The sequence below is a fragment of the Somniosus microcephalus genome, unplaced genomic scaffold (assembly GCF_052327205.1).
Source record: "Somniosus microcephalus isolate GS21.2 unplaced genomic scaffold, FLI_Smic_1.0 unresolved_chr1, whole genome shotgun sequence".
NCBI classification, from domain to species: Eukaryota; Metazoa; Chordata; class Chondrichthyes; order Squaliformes; family Somniosidae; genus Somniosus; species Somniosus microcephalus.
In genome coordinates, this window is record NW_028225179.1 from 171,134,915 (window position 1) to 171,153,820 (window position 18,906).

An 18,906-nucleotide genomic window follows, 5' to 3' on the forward strand; every position below is an offset into this window, starting at 1 on the left:
GGGGAAACAGTGATGGAATGGCTTCCCTTTGTTGTGAGCTCTGGTCTGGTCTCCTGGTCTCTCCTCTCCTCTGGCACCCCAATAGTAGCTGCAGCAGCAACAGATGTGGTCTCTCCTCCTGGACACAGAGAGAGAGACCTCACCTGTCCTGTCCTGTCCTCTCCTCTCTTCTGGCACAGCAGCAGCACAAGATTCCTGGCTGGCTATCAGGGATCCCGAGGTTCATTAACCCACTCCCTGAGCGTTCCAGATCCCAACAACTCTCTGAGTGAAAACATTTCTCCTCATCTTTGTCATCCGATTGAGATTGGGCCATTTTTCACCACCTGTAGGGGTGACTCTGAGTTGCCCCAGTGACACCAGACGGGAGCAAAACCCATGAAGGCAAGTGCCCCAGTGCCCCCCAGATAATAAACAACCAATAACCGGTTACTTGGGTTTATAAACAGAGGAATAGAATATAAAAGCAAAGAGATGATGTTGGAACTTCATAAATCACAGGTTATGTCTCAGCTGGAGTGTTGTGGACAAGTCTGGGCCCCACACTTGAGGAAAGGTGTAAAGGCCTTAGAAAGGGTCCAGAGGAGGTTTACCAGGATGTTACCTGGGATGAGGGACTTCAGTTATGAGGAGAGGTTGGAAAAGTAATAAAATTAATTGAAATTAATAATCCGGTAGGGTTGTCCTGGTACATTCTACTGCCTTATGATTTGGGCTTTAAGCAGAAGTACAAATTGCTCAGGCAGTATTGTGTAAGCCACAAAGAATATACTCCATCTATTATTCTATAATAAGGGCTGAGACTGGAGGTTTTTATGGCCACAGATCAAGAGATTATAATAGAAGCATATTGACAGACTGGTGAGGCCACACCTGGAATACTGCGTACAGTTTTGTTTTCCATATTTAAGAAAAGATATACTTGCTCTCGAGGCAGTTCAGAGAAGGTTCACTCGGTTGATTCCGGAGATGAGGGGCTTGACTTATGAGGAAAGGTTGAGGAGGTTGGGCCTCTACTCATTGGAATTCAGAAGAATGGGAGGGAATCTTATCGAAACATATAAGATTGTGAGGGGGCTTGATCGGGTGGATGCGGGGAGGATGTTTCCACTGATGGGTGAGACTAGAACTAGGGGGCATAATCTTAGAATAAGGGGCTGCCCTTTCAAAACTGAGATGAGGAGAAACTTCTTCACTCAGAGGGTAGTAAATCTATGGAATTTGCTACCTCAGAGAGCTGTGGAAGCTGCGACATTAAATAAATTTAAAACGGAGATAGACAGTTTCCTAGCTGATAAGGGAATTAGGGGTTACGGGGAGCAGGCAGGGAAGTGGATGTGAGTCTAGGTTCGGATCAGCCATGATCCTATTGAATGGCGGAGCAGGCCCGAGGGGCCGTATGGCCGACTCCTGCTCCTACTTCTTATGTTCTAAGTTCGGACTGTCCTCCTTGGAACAGAGAAGGTTCAGAGGTGATTTAATAGAGGTTTTCAAGATGGTGAGAGATTTTGATAGAATAAATTGGGAAAGAAACATTCGCTCTGGTGAGTGGGTCAATAACTAGAGGTCAAAGATTCAAAGATATTGGCAAAAGATCTAGAGGAGAGATGAGGAGAAATGTTTCCACTCAGAGTTGTGGGGATCTGGAACACTCGACCTGAAAAGATGGTGGAAGCTGATTCCGTTAATAATTGTAAAGCAGAGTTGGACGGGAACTTGAGCAACTGACAGGGTTACGGACAAAAAGTGAGGATGTGGGACTAAACACGACGACTCTTTCAAAGAGCCGGCACAGGCACGATGGGCCGAATGGCCTCCTTCTGTGCTGTAAGTCTCTGAATCTATTCTATGAATAATAACTGTACAATACAGCGACACTCACAAATAATAATTCAATCATAATGTGACTGTGAGGATCGATTATTGCCACTTAGAATCATAGAAAGTTACAGCACGGAAGGAGGCCATTTCAGCTCATCGTGTCCGCGCCAGCCAACAAAGAGCGATCCAGCCTAATCTCACTTCCCAGCTCTTGGTCCATAGCCCTGCAGGGTAAAGCATCCCAAGTGCACATCCAAGTACTTTTTAAATGTGGTTAGGGTTCCTGCCTCTACCACCCTTTCAGGCAGTGAGTGCCAGACCCCCACCACCCTCTGGGTGAAGAAATTTCCCCTCAAATCCCCTCTAAACCTTCCAACAATTACTTTAAATCTGTGGCCCCTGGTTTTTGACCCCTCTGCTAATGGAAATAGGTCCTTTCTATCCACTTTATCTAGGCCCCTCATAATTTTATACACCTCAATAAGGTCTCCCCTCAGCCTCCTCTGTTCCAAGGAAAACAGACCCAGCCTATCCAGTCTTTCCTCATAGCTAAGATTCTCTACTCCCGGCAACATCCTTGTAAATCTCCTCTGTACCCTCTCTCGTGCAATCACATCTTTCCTGTAATGTGGTGACCAGAACTGCACACAGTACTCTAGCTGAGGCCTAACTAGTGTTTTATACAGTTGAAGCATAACCCCCCTGCTCTTATATTCTATACCACGGCTAATAAAGGCAAGCATTCCGTATGCCTTCTAAACCACCTTACCTACCTGGCCTGCTACCTTCAGGGATCTCTGGACATGCACTCCAAGGCCCCTCTGATCCTCTACACTACTCAGTGTCCTAACATTTAATGTGTATTCCCTTTCCTTGTTAGTCCTCCCCAAATGCATTACCTCACACTTCCCCGGATTGAATTCCATTTGCCACTGTTCTGCCCAACTGACCAATGTATTGATCTCTTCCTGCAGTCTACAGCTTCCTTCTTCAGTATCAACCACACAGCCGATTTTAGTATCATCTGCAAACTTCTGAATCATACCCTCTTTAACCTGAGGCGCACACCGGTCACAGAAGGCATCAAGCGTACCGGTCAAAACACCGCCTGCTCCCTCTCCAGGGCCACCCAGGCACGGACAAGACCACGGGAGAGGGGCAGGCAGCCAGAGTGACACCACCCCATGGGCCCCGCCCATCCTGGACCTACAAATTGCTGTTTTCACCAGGCCCAAGAGCAGGTCCAGGAGAAGGGCATTCTGGAGGGGGAGGGTGAACAGCCAGAGGTCGTGGTCCACATTGGTACCAACGACATAGGTAAAAAGAGGGATGAGGTCCTGCAGCAGGAATTTAGGGAGCTAGGGGCAAGATTAAGGAGCAGGACGTCAAAGGTTGTAATCTCTGGATTACTCCCGGTGCCACGTGCTAGTGAGTATAGGAATAGGAGGATAGAACAGATGAATGCGTGGCTAAAGGGATGGTGCAGGAGGGAGGGCTTTAGTTTCCTGGATCACTGGGTCTGCTTCTGGGACAGGTGGGACTTGGACAAGTCGGACGGTTTACACCTGAACCAGAGGGGAACCAATATCCTTGCGGGGAGGTTTGCTAGCACTGCTGGGGGGGTTTAAACTAATTCGGCAGGGGGATGGGATACAGAGTGGAGCTATAGTAGGGGGTGATGTACAGCCAAATAAGGAGGAAAAAACAAGTCAGCAGGGAAGGCAGAGCAAAGATGTGAAGGCAAAAGGGAATATGGCAGGGCTGGAAGGCATTTATTTTAATGCAAGGAGTCTTGCAAATAAGGTGGATGAACTGAAGTTGTTGTTGAACACATGGGAGTACGATATTGTTGCTATCACGGAGACATGGTTGAGGGAGGGTCAGGACTGGCAGCTAAATATTCCGGGGTATAGAATCTTCAGGCGAGACAGAGGGGGGTGTAAAAGGGGAGGGGGTGTTGCAATATTAATTAAGGAGTCTATTACTGCTGTAAGGAGGGATGATATATTAGCGGGTTCCTCTAATGAGGCCATATGGGTAGAACTTAAAAACAAAAAGGGGTCAAGCACCTTGCTGGGAGTGTACTATAGGCCCCCAAACAGTCAGGGGGAGATAGAGGAACAGATATGCAGGCAGATATCAGAAAAGTGTGAAAATAATAGGGTAGTAATAGTGGGGGATTTCAACTTCCCCAATATAAATTGGGATAGTCAGAGTGTGAAAGGCTTGGAGGGAGCAGAATTCTTAAAGTGCATCCAGGAAAGCTTTTTGAGCCAACATGTAGAAAGTCCTACAAGAGAGGGGGCGGTACTGGACCTAATTCTAGGGAATGTAGCCGGGCAGGTGGTGGAAGTGTCTGTAGGAGAGCATTTTGGCGATAGTGACCACAATTCGGTGAGATTTAAAGTGGTCATGGAAAAAGACAAAGACGGCCCGGAAATCAGGGTTCTAAATTGGGGGAAGGCCGATTTTAATAAGATAAGACAGGATCTGGCAAAAGTGGACTGGGAGCAGCTACTTATAGGAAAATCCACATCAAAACAGTGGGAGGCTTTCAGAAGGGAAATAGAGAGAGTACAACACCAACATGTTCCTGTAAAGGTCAAGGGTGGGACCAACAAGCAAAGGGAACCTTGGATGACAAAGGATATACAAAAATGCATTAGGAAAAAAAGGGGGGCTTTTGGCAGTTACAAAAGACAAAAGACGGTGGAAGCCCGAGAGAAGTATAAGAGGTGCAGGGGCATACTTAAAAAGGAAATTAGGAGGGCGAGGAGGGGCCATGAAATAACACTGGCGAGCAAAATAAAGGAAAATCCTAAGATGTTTTATAAGTATATTAAGGGCAAGAGGATAACCAGGGAAAGGGTAGGGCCCATTAGGGACCAAAGTGGCAAGCTGTGTGTAGAGCCAGATGAAGTAGGTGGGGTTTTAAATGAATTTTTTGCCTCAGTGTTCACTATGGAGAAAGACGATGTAGACATAGAAGTCGGGCAAGGGGACTGTGACATACTTGAACATATTAGCATCGAGAGGGAGGAGGTACTAGCGGTTTTAGCAGGCCAAAAAGTGGATAAATCCCCAGGCCCGGACGAGATGTATCCCAGGCTGTTGTGTGAGGCAAAGGAGGAGATTGCAGGGGCTCTGGCACAAATTTTCAGAACCTCTCTGGCCACAGGGGATGTACCAGAGGACTGGAGAACAGCTAATGTAGTACCATTATTCAAGAAGGGTAGCAGGGATAAACCAGGGAATTACAGGCCAGTGAGCCTAACATCTGTGGTAGGGAAATTATTGGAAAAAATTCTGAGGGACAAAATTAGTCTCCACTTGGAGAGGCAAGGATTAATCGGGGATAGTCAGCATGGCTTTGTCAAGGGTAAATCATGTCTGACCAATCTGATTGAATTTTTCGAGGGGGTGACTAGGTGTGTGGATGAGGGAAATGCTGTGGATGTGGTTTACATGGACTTCAGTAAAGCTTTTGACAAGGTCCCGCATAGGAGACTGGTCAAGAAGGTAAGAGCCCATGGGATCCAGGGGGCCTTGGCGCGTTGGATCCTAAACTGGCTGAGTGGCAGGAGGCAGAGGGTGATGGTCGAAGGTTGCTTTTGTGACTGGAAGCCTGTGTCCAGTGGGGTACCTCAGGGATCGGTGCTGGGTCCCTTGCTGTTTGTGATCTACATTAATGATTTGGATGAGAATGTAAAGGGTATGATCAGTAAGTTCGCGGATGACACGAAAATTGGTGGGGTGGTAAATTGCGAGGAGGAAAGCCTCAGGCTACAGGACAATATTAACGGGTTGGTCAGATGGGCGGAAAAGTGGCAAATGGAATTTAACCCGGAAAAGTGCGAGGTGATGCATTTTGGGCCGACAAATAAGGCAAGGGAATACACAATGAGTGGTAGGACCCTAGGAAGTACAGAGGGTCAGAGGGACCTTGGTGTACATGTACATAGATCCCTGAAGGCAGCGGAACAGGTAGATAAGGTGGTTAAAAAGGCTTATGGGATACTTGCCTTCATTAGCAGAGGCATAGAATATAAGAGCAGGGAGGTTATGATGGAGCTGTACAAAACGCTGGTGAGGCCACAGCTGGAGTACTGTGTACAGTTCTGGTCGCCTCACTATAGGAAGGATGTGATTGCTTTGGAGAGGGTGCAGAGAAGATTCACCAGGATGTTACCTGGGATGGAGCGCCTCAGCTATGAAGAGAGACTGGACAGGCTGGGGTTGTTTTCCTTGGAGCAAAGAAGGCTGAGGGGGGACCTGATTGAGGTGTACAAAATGATGAGGGGCATAGATAGGGTAGATAAAGAGGAACTTTTCCCCTTAGTAGGGGGGTCAATAACAAGGGGGCACAGATTCAGGGTAAGGGGCAGGAGATTTAGGGGGGATTTGAGGAGGAACTTTTTCACCCAGAGGGTGGTTGGAAGCTGGAACTCACTGCCTGAAAGGGTGGTAGAGGCAGGAACCCTCACAACATTCAAGAAGCATTTGGATGAGCACTTGAAATGCCATTGCATACAAGGCTATGGACCAAATGCTGGAAAATGGGATTAGACTGGACAGGGAGGGATGGGCGGCACAGACACGATGGGCCGAAGGGCCTCTTTCTGTGCTGTAAAACTCTATGACTCTATGACTCTAAGATCCTCTGACTTACCCACCCCCACTCCGCACCGGGCGGCCAAAGATTAGGAGCGTGGGGCTAAAGTGTAACCAAGAGTTGAGGAGCAGCCCCTTCAGGTAACTATACAGGGGCTGTAACCTCTCACACTGAATATATACACGGCCCGTGGACTCCTCTAGGCCGCAAAAAACACATCTGGACTTGCAATGCTGCAGGGAAGGACTCCCGCATAGAGGGCCCTCCATTGGGGACCCTCACCTCCGTCAGACAGCAAGATGACCCGCCAGTCTGATTGAGATTCAGCAATAAACAAAATGACTCAATAAATGACACAGAAACCCGAGTCCCCGGGTCCTCAGCCCTGGTGTGAAGTACGCTGGCCACCAATTTTCCGTTATTAACTGGCACCTCAGGCCCCGCCCAGTCTGGTTTAATTACTAAATGTTTTCTAACTCGGGTTCAGGCCTGTCATTCTGAGGGAAACAAGGCCTCATTTATTGGGGTGTCCCACCCGAGCGGCTGTTAATGGCTTTAATAAACTGGCAGCAAGGTTTTATTTAAAGGTGGAAAGAGGTGAAAAACGCAAATAGCGATGCCTCAAAACTCACAGACAGAGAAATCCACTTCATCAGCGCCCCTGCCACAGGACTCAATATCCACCCCCTCCACCACTGGTGCACTGTGTCTGCAGTATGTACGGTCTACAAGATGACCACGGTCAGGCCGTGTGGAGTCAAGGGCCAGGCAACAGAATGGATGGAAAGATCGCTATAAACTTCCCTTAACTCCAACCCTCTGATTTCTGTTTTGTAGCCAGCTTTTCATCCATTCTGCTGCCTTGCCCTTCACTCCACACGGCCTGACCTTGGTCATCGTGTCGATCTTACATACTGTTTATGGCTAGCAAGCTGGTTACAAAACAGAAAACAGAGAGTAGGGGTTGGGAGTAGCTACTCAGACTGGCAAAAGGTGGGAAGTGGTGTTCCACAGGGATTGGTGCTGGGGCCAGTTTTGTTCGCCATTTACAGAAACAATTTGGACTTGGGAATCAGAGGTACAATTTCAAAATTTGTTGAGGACACCAAATTGGGAGGTAGAGTTAATCCTGAGGAAGACAAAATGCAAGAAGACATTAAAAAATTTCAGAATGGGCATGTAATTGGCTAATGAATTTCACTGTAGATCAGTGTGAGGTGGTGTGTTTATGAATTTCACTATAGATCAGTGTGAGGTGGTGTGTTAATGAATTTCACTGTAGATCAGTGTGAGGTGGTGTGTTGATGAATTTCACGATAGATCAGTGTAAGGTGGTGTGTTAATGAATTTCACTGTAGTTCAGTGTGAGGTGGTGTGATAATGAATTTCACTGTAGATCAGTGTAAGGTGGTGTGTTAATGAATTTCACTATAGATTAGTGTGAGGTGGTGTGTTAATGAATTTCACTATAGATCAGTGTGAGGTGGTGTGTTAATGAATTTCACTGTAGGTCAGTGTGAGGTGGTGTGTTAATGAATTTCACTGTAGATCAGTGTGAGGTGGTGTGTTAATGAATTTCACTGTAGATCAGTGTGAGGTGGTGTGTTTATGAATTTCACTATAGATCAGTGTGAGGTGGTGTGTTAATGAATTTCACTGTAGATCAGTGTGAGGTGGTGTTGATGAATTTCACGATAGATCAGTGTGAGGTGGTGTGTTAATGAATTTCACTGTAGATCAGTGTGAGGTGGTGTGTTGATGAATTTCACTATAGATCAGTGTGAGGCAGTGTTAATGAATTTCACTGTAGATCAGTGTGAGGCGGTGTGTTAATGAATTTCACTATAGATCGGTGTGAGGTGGTGTGTTTTGGTGGGAAGAATAAGGAGGCCACACACTACTTGGACAAGGGGGTGAAATTGGGTTGCTTTGTGCCTCCCGCGATATTCAGTGGGAGTTTAGTGGCGGCGGTAGCCGGTAGCACCCCGCAGCACTGCACCACCGGCAATGACGTCATCGCCATGCGCAGCACCCTGGCTGCAACCTTGGGTTGCGACCCCTGACCTATCGCCGGATGATATGTCCGACAGGGTCAGGGGTCATTCTTGCCGTCGCAGCAGCGCCACTTAAAGGGCAGGTGTCGGGCGGCAACTTTTTATTTTGGCCGACTGCCAGCACCTGCCCCCTTCCCCTTTCTTCTTCGGGGTGTCGGCCGCGATCGCTCAGCCCGGCGCTCCTCTTGATCCGACACCCTGCTCCCCGGTGGTCCAGCAGGGCCCCGGTGTGCGCAGTGCTAAATGGGCTGGAGGAGCAGAGGGATCCAGGGATACAGATACACAAATCACTAAAAGTAGCAACACAGGTTAAAAAGGCCATTAAAAAAAAAACACTGGGGTACATTCCTAAAGGAGCCTTCTGTTCCGTGCCTAGGAGCTCTGAACCATGGCAGAGAGTGGCTGGGACACGTTTCTCACGCGCCTCGAGATTAACCCTCATGGGGACTTTGCTGTCAGTGAAGAGAGATGAGAAAGACCAAAGTGCCGTTTGCCCCTCTCAGTGTGACCCTGAAGGACTGTGTCCAGGCTGGAGTTCTGTTCCCACTGTACGATCCTCCCCCAGATTGTCCTTTCTGAGCTCCAGCCAGGTGATGCTAAACACTCAGGTGGGAAAGGCAAAAATCTGCAACAATGTGTTTAAAACAAAGCTGACTTATTTGACATCTATCCAGAATATTAAACTCCAGCCCAGTTATAGGGGTTATTAACATCAGCAGAAACAAACCCTAACTGTCAGAATGAACATGGTTCAGTCCTGGATGTGATTAACAGCAGCAACAACAGAATCCAACCCCTGCAGTCACTTGTGAACTCGCTGGTGTCTCAGCAGGATGGATGACTGAGTGAATCCCTTCCCACACTCAGAGCAGGTGAACGGCCTCTCCCCAGTGTGAACTCGCTGGTGTCTCAGCAGGGTGGATGAACAAGTGAATCCCTTCCCACACTCAGGGCAGGTGAACGGCCTCTCCCCAGTGTGAGTGCGCTGGTGTACAGTGAGCTCAGATGACTGCCTGAACCCAGTCCCACAGTGCGAGCACCTGAACGGTCTCTCCCCAATGTGAACACGTTGATGGCATATCAGTTCCCCGGAACTTTTAAAGCACTTCCCACAGTCCGAGCAGTTAAAAGGTCTCTCGTCAGAGTGAACTCGCTGGTGTCTCAGCAGGGTGGATGACTCAGTGAATCCCTTCCCACACTCAGAGCAGGTGAATGGCCTCTCCCCAGTGTGAACTCGCTGGTGTGTCAGCAGGGTGGCTAACCGAGTGAATCCCTTCCCACACTCAGAGCAGGTGAACGCCCTCTCCCCAGTGTGAACTCGCTGGTGTGTCAGCAGGTGGGATGAATTAGTGAATCCCTTCCCACACTCAGGGCAGGTGAACGGCCTCTCCCCGGTGTGAACACGCTGGTGTGTCAGGAGGTGGGATAACTGAGTGAATCCCTTCCCACACACGGAGCAGGTGAACGGCCTCTCCCCAGTGTGAGTGCGCAGGTGTACAGTGAGGTCAGATGATCGCCTGAACCCAGCCCCACAGTGAGAGCACCTGAACGGTCTCTCGTCAGTGTGAACACGTTGATGGCGTATCAGTTCCCCGGAACCTTTATAGCACTTCCCGCAGTCCGGGCAGTTAAAAGGTCTCTCATCAGTGTGAACTCGCTGGTGTGTCAGCAGGTGGGATGAATTAGTGAATCCCTTCCCACACTCAGAGCAGGTGAACGGTCTCTCCCCAGATGAGTGCGCTGGTGTATAGTGAGCTCAGATGACTGCCTGAACGCAGTCCCACAGTGAGAGCACCTGAATGGTCTCTCGTCAGTGTGAACACGTTGATGGCGTATCAGTTCCCCGGAACTTTTAAAGCACTGCCCACAGTCCGAGCAGTTAAAAGGTCTCTCATCAGTGTGAACTCGCTGGTGTCTCAGCAGGTTGGAAGAATCAGTGAATCCCTTCCCACACTCAGAGCAGGTGAACGGTCTCTCCCCAGTGTGAACTCGCTGGTGTGTCAGCAGGGTGGATAACCGAGTGAATCCCTTCCCACACTCAGAGCAGGTGAACGGCCTCTCCCCAGTGTGAACTCGCTGGTGTCTCAGCAGGGTGGATGAACAAGTGAATCCCTTCCCACACTCAGGGCAGGTGAACGGCCTCTCCCCAGTGTGAGTGCGCTGGTGTACAGTGAGCTCAGATGACTGCCTGAACCCAGTCCCACAGTGCGAGCACCTGAACGGTCTCTCCCCAATGTGAACACGTTGATGGCATATCAGTTCCCCGGAACTTTTAAAGCACTTCCCACAGTCCGAGCAGTTAAAAGGTCTCTCGTCAGAGTGAACTCGCTGGTGTCTCAGCAGGGTGGATGACTCAGTGAATCCCTTCCCACACTCAGAGCAGGTGAATGGCCTCTCCCCAGTGTGAACTCGCTGGTGTGTCAGCAGGGTGGCTAACCGAGTGAATCCCTTCCCACACTCAGAGCAGGTGAACGCCCTCTCCCCAGTGTGAACTCGCTGGTGTGTCAGCAGGTGGGATGAATTAGTGAATCCCTTCCCACACTCAGGGCAGGTGAACGGCCTCTCCCCGGTGTGAACACGCTGGTGTGTCAGGAGGTGGGATAACTGAGTGAATCCCTTCCCACACACGGAGCAGGTGAACGGCCTCTCCCCAGTGTGAGTGCGCAGGTGTACAGTGAGGTCAGATGATCGCCTGAACCCAGCCCCACAGTGAGAGCACCTGAACGGTCTCTCGTCAGTGTGAACACGTTGATGGCGTATCAGTTCCCCGGAACCTTTATAGCACTTCCCGCAGTCCGGGCAGTTAAAAGGTCTCTCATCAGTGTGAACTCGCTGGTGTGTCAGCAGGTGGGATGAATTAGTGAATCCCTTCCCACACTCAGAGCAGGTGAACGGTCTCTCCCCAGATGAGTGCGCTGGTGTATAGTGAGCTCAGATGACTGCCTGAACGCAGTCCCACAGTGAGAGCACCTGAATGGTCTCTCGTCAGTGTGAACACGTTGATGGCGTATCAGTTCCCCGGAACTTTTAAAGCACTGCCCACAGTCCGAGCAGTTAAAAGGTCTCTCATCAGTGTGAACTCGCTGGTGTCTCAGCAGGTTGGAAGAATCAGTGAATCCCTTCCCACACTCAGAGCAGGTGAACGGTCTCTCCCCAGTGTGAACTCGCTGGTGTGTCAGCAGGGTGGATAACCGAGTGAATCCCTTCCCACACTCAGAGCAGGTGAATGGTCTCTCTCCAGTGTGAACTCGCTGGTGTGTCAGTAGGTGGGATGACTGAGTGAATCCCTTCCCACACTCAGAGCAGGTGAACGGCCTCTCCCCGGTGTGAATGCGCTTGTGTCTCGATAGGTCAGAGGGCTGGCTGAAGCTTCGTCCACACACAGAACACGTGTACAGTTTCTCCCCGCTGTGAACAGTGCTTTTTGCTTCCATGTTCAGAGGCCAGTGATATTCAGATCCGATGAGTCAAGTGACTCTGTCAGATCTTGAAGTGATGTTTGGTTTGAGCTTACCGTCTGTAAATCCTCCCCTTCCAGTGCCCTGTAAAATTAATTTAAAACAGGGAGCGTGAGAGGCAACCCACAAGAAAACAAAGGCAGGTTGTGAAATTGAGCTCAGTGAATCTGGTCATTTGTGGGGCCGGCACTAGAAAAGTGACCATGAAAGCTGCCGGATTGCCATAAAAACCCAACTGGTTCACTAATGTCCTTCAGGGAAGGGAATCCGCCACCTGGTCTGGGCCGACACAAGACTCTGGCCTCTATGGGAGGAGAGAGAGAGAGAGAGAGGTGGGAGTGGGAGGGGGAGGGGGCGAAGGAAAGGAACTTTATACATCTGCAACTCGACCAGAACTTTGATAAAACCTCCAAAACCCGCAACCTCCACCACCTAGAAGGACAAGGGCAGCTGTTGTATGGGAGCACCATCACCTCCAAGTTCCCCTCCCAGTCACACATGATCCTGACTCAGATATATTCATCGTTGCTGGGTCATAATCCTGGAACTCCTTACCGAACAACATTGTGGGAATACCTTCACCACACGGACTGCAGTAGTTCAAGAAGGTGACTCACCACCCCCTTCTCAATGGGAAACTGGGGATTGGCCATATTTGCTGCTCTTGCGAGCTACGCCCACATCCCAAGAATGAATTAAAACAAATCTGTAGATGTAAACTGGATTAAAAGCCTGTACAGAAATACTTGTTCCTAAAACAATACTCTTTTACATTGTACGGACAGTGTCTGTGTAACAACCTAATCTCCCCCAGAATCCACCTCCCTTGACAGTCTCACATTGGAAATTGTTGGGTCCTCCTGGGCTCAGAAGTACTGGGGGTTTGTGGTAAACCACTGTTTGTATACTGTTTGTATTCCACTGTAGACATGCCTGGACATGCCTCGGCTGACTCCTCCCACAAGTCCGAGTATAAAGGTGGCTGCTCCCCAGCCCTTTGTATTCCTGGACCGGTCAACCACTCGAGGCAGACCTTCATTCTTTTTGTTAATAAAAGCCTTTAGTTACTCTCTTAACTCTCAGTCTTTTATGAGTAATTGATAGCGCATCAATTTTATTAACAAAATTTTTATAATGGAGAAGATCCTCACACCAGCATGCCTGGACTTAGATCATCGGGAGGCGGACTCATCCACCAAGTTTACTCACTGGCTTAAGTGTTTCGAAAAATTCCTGACCGCCTCCGAAGCAATCAAATCGGAAGACGATAAACTGGATGTCCTGACCTCCAAAGTGAACCACCGGTCATCCAAGACGCGACCTCGTACGCGGACGCCATCAAGCTCCTCAAGGACCAGTACACGCGCCCAGTGAACGAAGTGTACGCCCGGCACCTTCTGGGGAGTCGTAAACAACAACCTGGGGAATCGACCGTGGAATACCTTCAGGCACTGTCTGTGCTTGGCCGGGCCTGTGGTTGTAAGGATGTAAAGGCCGCCGTGTACACAGAGGAACTTATCCGGGACGCTTTTGTAGCGGGCCACAGGTCCAACTACACCCGACAGCGACTGTTGGAGCAGAGTGACCTCGATCTCAACAAGGCCTCTGAACTCGCACTTTCATTGGATGCAAACTACCAGGGCATGGATGCCTACTCCTCTGCACCGTGGGCGCCGCGGGGAATGACAGCCTGGGACATGGTAGGACCGTCTCATAGCGCCGTGCCACCCCAGCCACACCCCAGCAACGGCCCAACTACCGCAGCAGTGTCCCAAGGCCAGACAGCAGTGCCCCAAGGCCAGAAATGCTACTTCTGTGGCCAGGCAAAACACCCCAGAGCGCGCTGCCCGGCGAAAAACGTGACCTGCTCGGGCTGCGGGAAGAAGGGACACTACGCTAGCGTCTGCAGGGCTAAAGCCACCCCGAACCCCAGCAGCGCCGCGTGTGGGCCATGCGGGCCGCCATCTTGGGCCTCCCCGGCCATGTGCGAACCACCGGTACAGCAGCCATTTTGGACGCCTCCAGCCACATGGGGATCATGGACGCCGCCATCTTGGACGACAGCCGGAACGCAGCAGGCCCCCAACACCGCCTCATCTGATACCCGCAGCGACACACCGACCCCTACGCTGGCATCCGTTACACTGGACCAAGCGAGACCGCACCAGCTGGCCAGCTCCACAATGGACATTAAGGTAAATGGTCACGATACAATCTGCCTTTTTGACTCTGGGAGCACGGAGAGCTTCATCCACCCCGACACGGTGCGGCGTTGCTCTCTCCCAGTCCTGCCTGCGCACCAGTGGGTTTCTATGGCCTCCGAGTCCCAGTCAGCAGACATTGGCGGCTACTGCGTGGTGACACGCGTAGTAGACGGGACTGTGTACGATAATTTTAAACTTCTGGTCCTGCCCGACCTCTGCGCTGCCGTTCTACTGGGGTTAGATTTTCAGTGCCACCTTAAAAGTGTTACGATGGCGTACGGTGGACCCCTCCCCCCACTCACAGTCCACAGCCAGCAGCTTCCAAATTGCCCGCCGCGCACCAGGTGCAACCTCTCCACACTCAAGAGTCACCCCCCCCCCACTGTTTGCTAACCTCACCCCCGACTGTAAGCCCATCGCCACAAAGAGCAGGCGATACAGTGCCGGGGACAGGGTTTTCATTAAAACCGAAGTGGAGCGGCTCCTGAAGGAAGGGATTATTGAGGGCAGCACCAGCCCCTGGCGAGCCCAGGTTGTGGTCATTAAGACCGGCGAGAAGCAGCGCCTGGTCATCGACTACAGCCAGACAATAAATCGCTACACCCGACTGGACGCTTACCCACTCCCCCGCATAGCTGATATGGTCAACCAGATCGTGCAGTACCGCGTCTTCTCGACCATTGACCTGAAATCAGCGTACCACCAGCTCCCTATCAGCCCTGAGGACCGCCAGTATACTGCCTTTGAGGCAAACGGCCGCCTCTATCACTTCCTTAGGGTTCCCTTTGGCGTCACCAACGGGGTCTCCGTCTTCCAAAGGGAGATGGACCGGATGGTAGATCAAAATGCGTTGCAGGCCACTTTCCCATACCTGGACAATGTGACCATCTGCGGCCGTGACTTGCAGGACCATGACGCAAACCTCGAAAAATTCCTCCACACCACCCAACTCCTGAACCTGACATATAACAAGGAGAAGTGCATATTCCGCACAAACCGCCTCGCCATCCTTGGCTGTATTGTGGAACACGGAGTCATCGGCCCCGACCTCGACCGGATGCGTCCCCTTATGGAACTCCCACTGCCCCACTGCCTCAAGGCCCTGAAGAGGTGCCTAGGGTTTTTCTCCTATTACGCCCAGTGGGTCCCCTACTATGCGGACAAGGCCCATCCGCTGATCAAGTCCACCTCTTTTTCCTTGACGGCAGAGGCCCGCTTAGCCTTCCACCGTATCAAGGAGGACATTGCCAAAGCCACCATGCATGCAGTGGATGAATCCATCCCCTTCCAGGTGGAAAGCGACGCGTCCGACTTTGCCCTGGCCGCTACCCTCAATCAGGCGGGGAGACCCGTGGCCTTCTTTTCATGAACCCTCCAAGGCCCGGAGACCAGACACTCCGCTGTTGAGAAGGAGGCCCAGGCGATTGTGGAGGCTGTGCGTCATTGGAGGCACTACCTGGCCGGAAAACGATTTACCCTGCTCACTGACCAGCGTTCAGTTGCTTTTATGTTTAACAACAAGCAGAGGGGCAAAATCAAAAATGACAAGATCTTGAGGTGGAGAATCGAACTTTCCACCTACAACTACGAGATCTTGTACCGGCCCGGGAAGCTAAATGAACCCCCGGATGCGTTATCGCGTGGCACCTGCGCCAGTGTGCAGATCGATAGACTGCGGGCCCTCCACAATGACCTCTGCCACCCGGGGGTCACCAGGTTCTTCCATCTCATCAAGGCCCGCAACCTGCCTTACTCTATCGAGGAGGTCAGGACCATGACCAGGAACTGCCAAGTCTGCGCTGAGTGCAAACCGCACTTTTATAGACCAGACAGGGCCCACCTGATAAAAGCCACTCGCCCCTTCGAGCACCTGAGCGTCGATTTTAAAGGGCCTCTCCCCTCCTCCGACCGCAATGTGTACTTCCTCAATATTATCGATGAGTACTCCCGTTTCCCGTTCGCCTTCCCCTGCCCGGACATGACCAGTGCCACGGTCATTAAATGTCTGAACGACCTCTTCCCCAGCTATATCCATAGCGACCGGGGCTCATCGTTTATGAGCGACGAACTCCGTCAGTACCTGCTAACTAGGGGTATTGCCACAAGCAGGACCACCAGTTACAACCCCCGGGGGAACGGACAGGTGGAAAGAGAAAATGCGACAGTTTGGAAGGCCGTCCTGCTAGCCTTAAAGTCTAGGGGCCTTCCAACCTCCCACTGGCAGGATGTGCTACCCGATGCGCTCCACTCTATTCGGTCACTGCTCTGCACTGCCACTAACGCCACCCCTCATGAGAAAATGTTTGTCTTCCCAAGGAAGTCCACATCGGGGACATCGCTACCGCCATGGCTGACGTCCCCAGGGCCGGTCCTACTGAGAAGACACGTGAGGACCCATAAAACGGACTCCCTGGTCGAGAGGGTCGACCTCCTCCACGCCAACCCCCAGTATGCTTACATTGCGTAACCGGACGGGGGGAGGACACAGTCTCCATAAGAGACCTTGCACCCTCGGGGGCCGCAGTAACCCACTACCCACTACCACCACCCCCCCACGATCCGATATCCAGCCCCAGCAGACGGCAGGCCTGGGTCCCGCGACCCGCTCGACATCTACGAGGACGACACGCCAGTGCCACAGCCTACGCGGGACTTGACGCCGGAAGCTTCACTACCCCTGCCGTCGTCACGCCGATCACAGCGGCAGACAAGACCTCCGGAGCGACTCCAATACACTGACTTTTGATACACTTCACCCCGCCGGACTCAATTTTAAACAAGGGGTGAATGTGGTAAACCACTGTTTGTATACTGTTTGTATTCCACTGTAGACATGCCTGGACATGCCTCGGCTGACTCCTCCCACAAGTCCTAGTATAAAGGTGGCTGCTCCCCAGCCCTTTGTATTCCTGGACCGGTCGACCACTCGAGGCAGACCTTCATTCTTTTTGTTAATAAAAGCCTTTAGTTACTCTCTTAACTCTCAGTCTTTTATGAGTAATTGATAGCGCATCAGGGTTAAACCCAGCAGCTTCTCCTGCATCTCCACTCCAGTTCAAACTGAAACATACAAACACAGAAACATGGAAGATAGGAGCAGGAGTAGGCCATTCGACCCCTCTAGCCTGCTCCGCCATTCAATGCGATCATGGCTGATCATCAAAATTCAGTACCCGGTCCCTACTTTCTCCCCATACCCCTTGATCCCTTTAGCCTTAAGAAATATATCCAACTCCTTCTTGAATATATTTAATATATTGTCCTGTACTGCCTTCTATGGTAGTGAATTCCACAGGTTCACCACTCTCTGGGTGAAGAAATTCCTCCTCATTTCTGTCCTAAATGGCTTACCCCTTATCCTTAGACTGTGACCCCTGGCTCTGGACTCCCCGGCCATCGGGAACATCCTTCCTGCATCTACTCTGTCCAGTCCTGTCAGAATTTTATAAGTTTCAATGAGATCCCCTCTCATTCTTCTAAACTCCAGTGAGTACAAGCCCAATCGTCCCAATCTCTCCTCATACGTCATTCCTGCCATCCCAGGTATCAGCCTGGTGAATCTTCATTGAACTCCTTCCACGGCAAGAACATCCTTCCTCAGATAAGGCGACCAAAACTGCACACAATACTCAAGATGTGGTCTCACCAAGGCCCTGTACAACTGCAGCAAGACATCCTTGTTCCTGTACTCAAACCCTCTCGCTACGAAGGCCAACATACCATTTGCCTTCTTAACCGCCTGCTGCACCTGCATGCTTACCTTCAGCGACTGGTGCACAAGGACACCCAGGTCTCGTTGCACTTCCCCTTCTCCCAATCTATTGCCATTCAGATAATAATCTGCCTTCCTGATTTTGCCACCAAAGTGGATAACCTCGCATTTATCCACATTATACTGCATCTGCCATGCTTCTGCCCAATCACCCAACCTGTCCAAATCATACTGGAGTTTTTCGGCATCCTCCTCACACACGCCCACCCTGCTTTGTGTCGTCTGCAAACTTGGAGATGTTACATCTAGTTCCCTCGTCTAGATCATTTATATATATTGTGAATAGCTGGGGTCCTAGGACCCATCCCTGCGGTACCCCACTAGTCACTGCCTGCCACTCGGAAAAAGACCCGTTTATTCCAACTCTTTGCTTCCTGTCTGCCAACCAGTTCTCTATTAAAGTCAGTACCTTGCCCCCAATCCCATGTGCCTTAACTTTACACGCTAATCTCTTATACGGTACCTTATCGAAGGCCTTCTGAAAGTCCAAATACACCACATTCACTGGTTCTCCCTTATCTATTCTACCAGTTACATCCTCAAAAATTTCCAGTAGATTAGTCAAGCATGATTTACCTTTTGTAAATCCATGTTGACTTTGTCCGATCCTGTCACTGTTTTCCAAGTGGTCTGCTATTACATCTTTTATAATGGACTCTAGCATTTTCCCCATGACCGATATGATTCCCCGTTTTCTCTCTACCACCTTTTTTGAATAGTGGGGTAATATAAGCTACCCTTCAATCCATGGGAACTGTTCCAGAGACTAGCGAATTTTGGAAGATGACCAGCAATGCATCTACTATTTCTTAGGCTACTTCCTTAAGTACCCTAGGATGTCGATTATCAGGCCCTGGGGATTTATTGGCCTTCAATCCCGTCAATTTCCCTAACACCATTTCCCTACAAATACTGATTTCTTTCACTTCCTCCCTCTCATTAGACCCTATGTTCTCCGACATCTCTGGGAGGTTATTTGTGTCCT

At 50.5% G+C, this 18,906-nt stretch overlaps 2 protein-coding genes across 3 annotated transcripts in view; both read right to left on the reverse strand.

Annotated features, from left to right (window-relative positions):
- Positions 1-18,906, reverse strand: part of LOC147096561 (NACHT, LRR and PYD domains-containing protein 3-like) — a 254,802-nt gene that overhangs the window by 152,542 nt on the left and 83,354 nt on the right. The gene's annotated exons all lie outside the window — the stretch shown is intronic.
- Positions 9,180-17,192, reverse strand: LOC147096562 (uncharacterized). The gene is made up of 3 exons (XM_085973838.1): positions 17,174-17,192; positions 10,338-11,402; positions 9,180-10,086 (listed from the first exon to the last, which is right to left on the reverse strand). The coding sequence occupies exons 1-3, from the start codon at positions 17,190-17,192 to the stop codon at positions 9,290-9,292; spliced, it is 1,881 nt and encodes a 626-aa protein (XP_085829964.1). The 3' UTR covers positions 9,180-9,289.

What these genes read in the sequence shown, in the direction of transcription:
- LOC147096562 (XM_085973838.1), bottom strand. An exon ending in CTGTGGGCAGTGCTTTAAAA is followed by an intron (nt 10,087 to 10,337) that starts GTTCCGGGGAAC and finishes AGTGCTATAAAG; the next exon opens with GTTCCGGGGAACTGATACGC.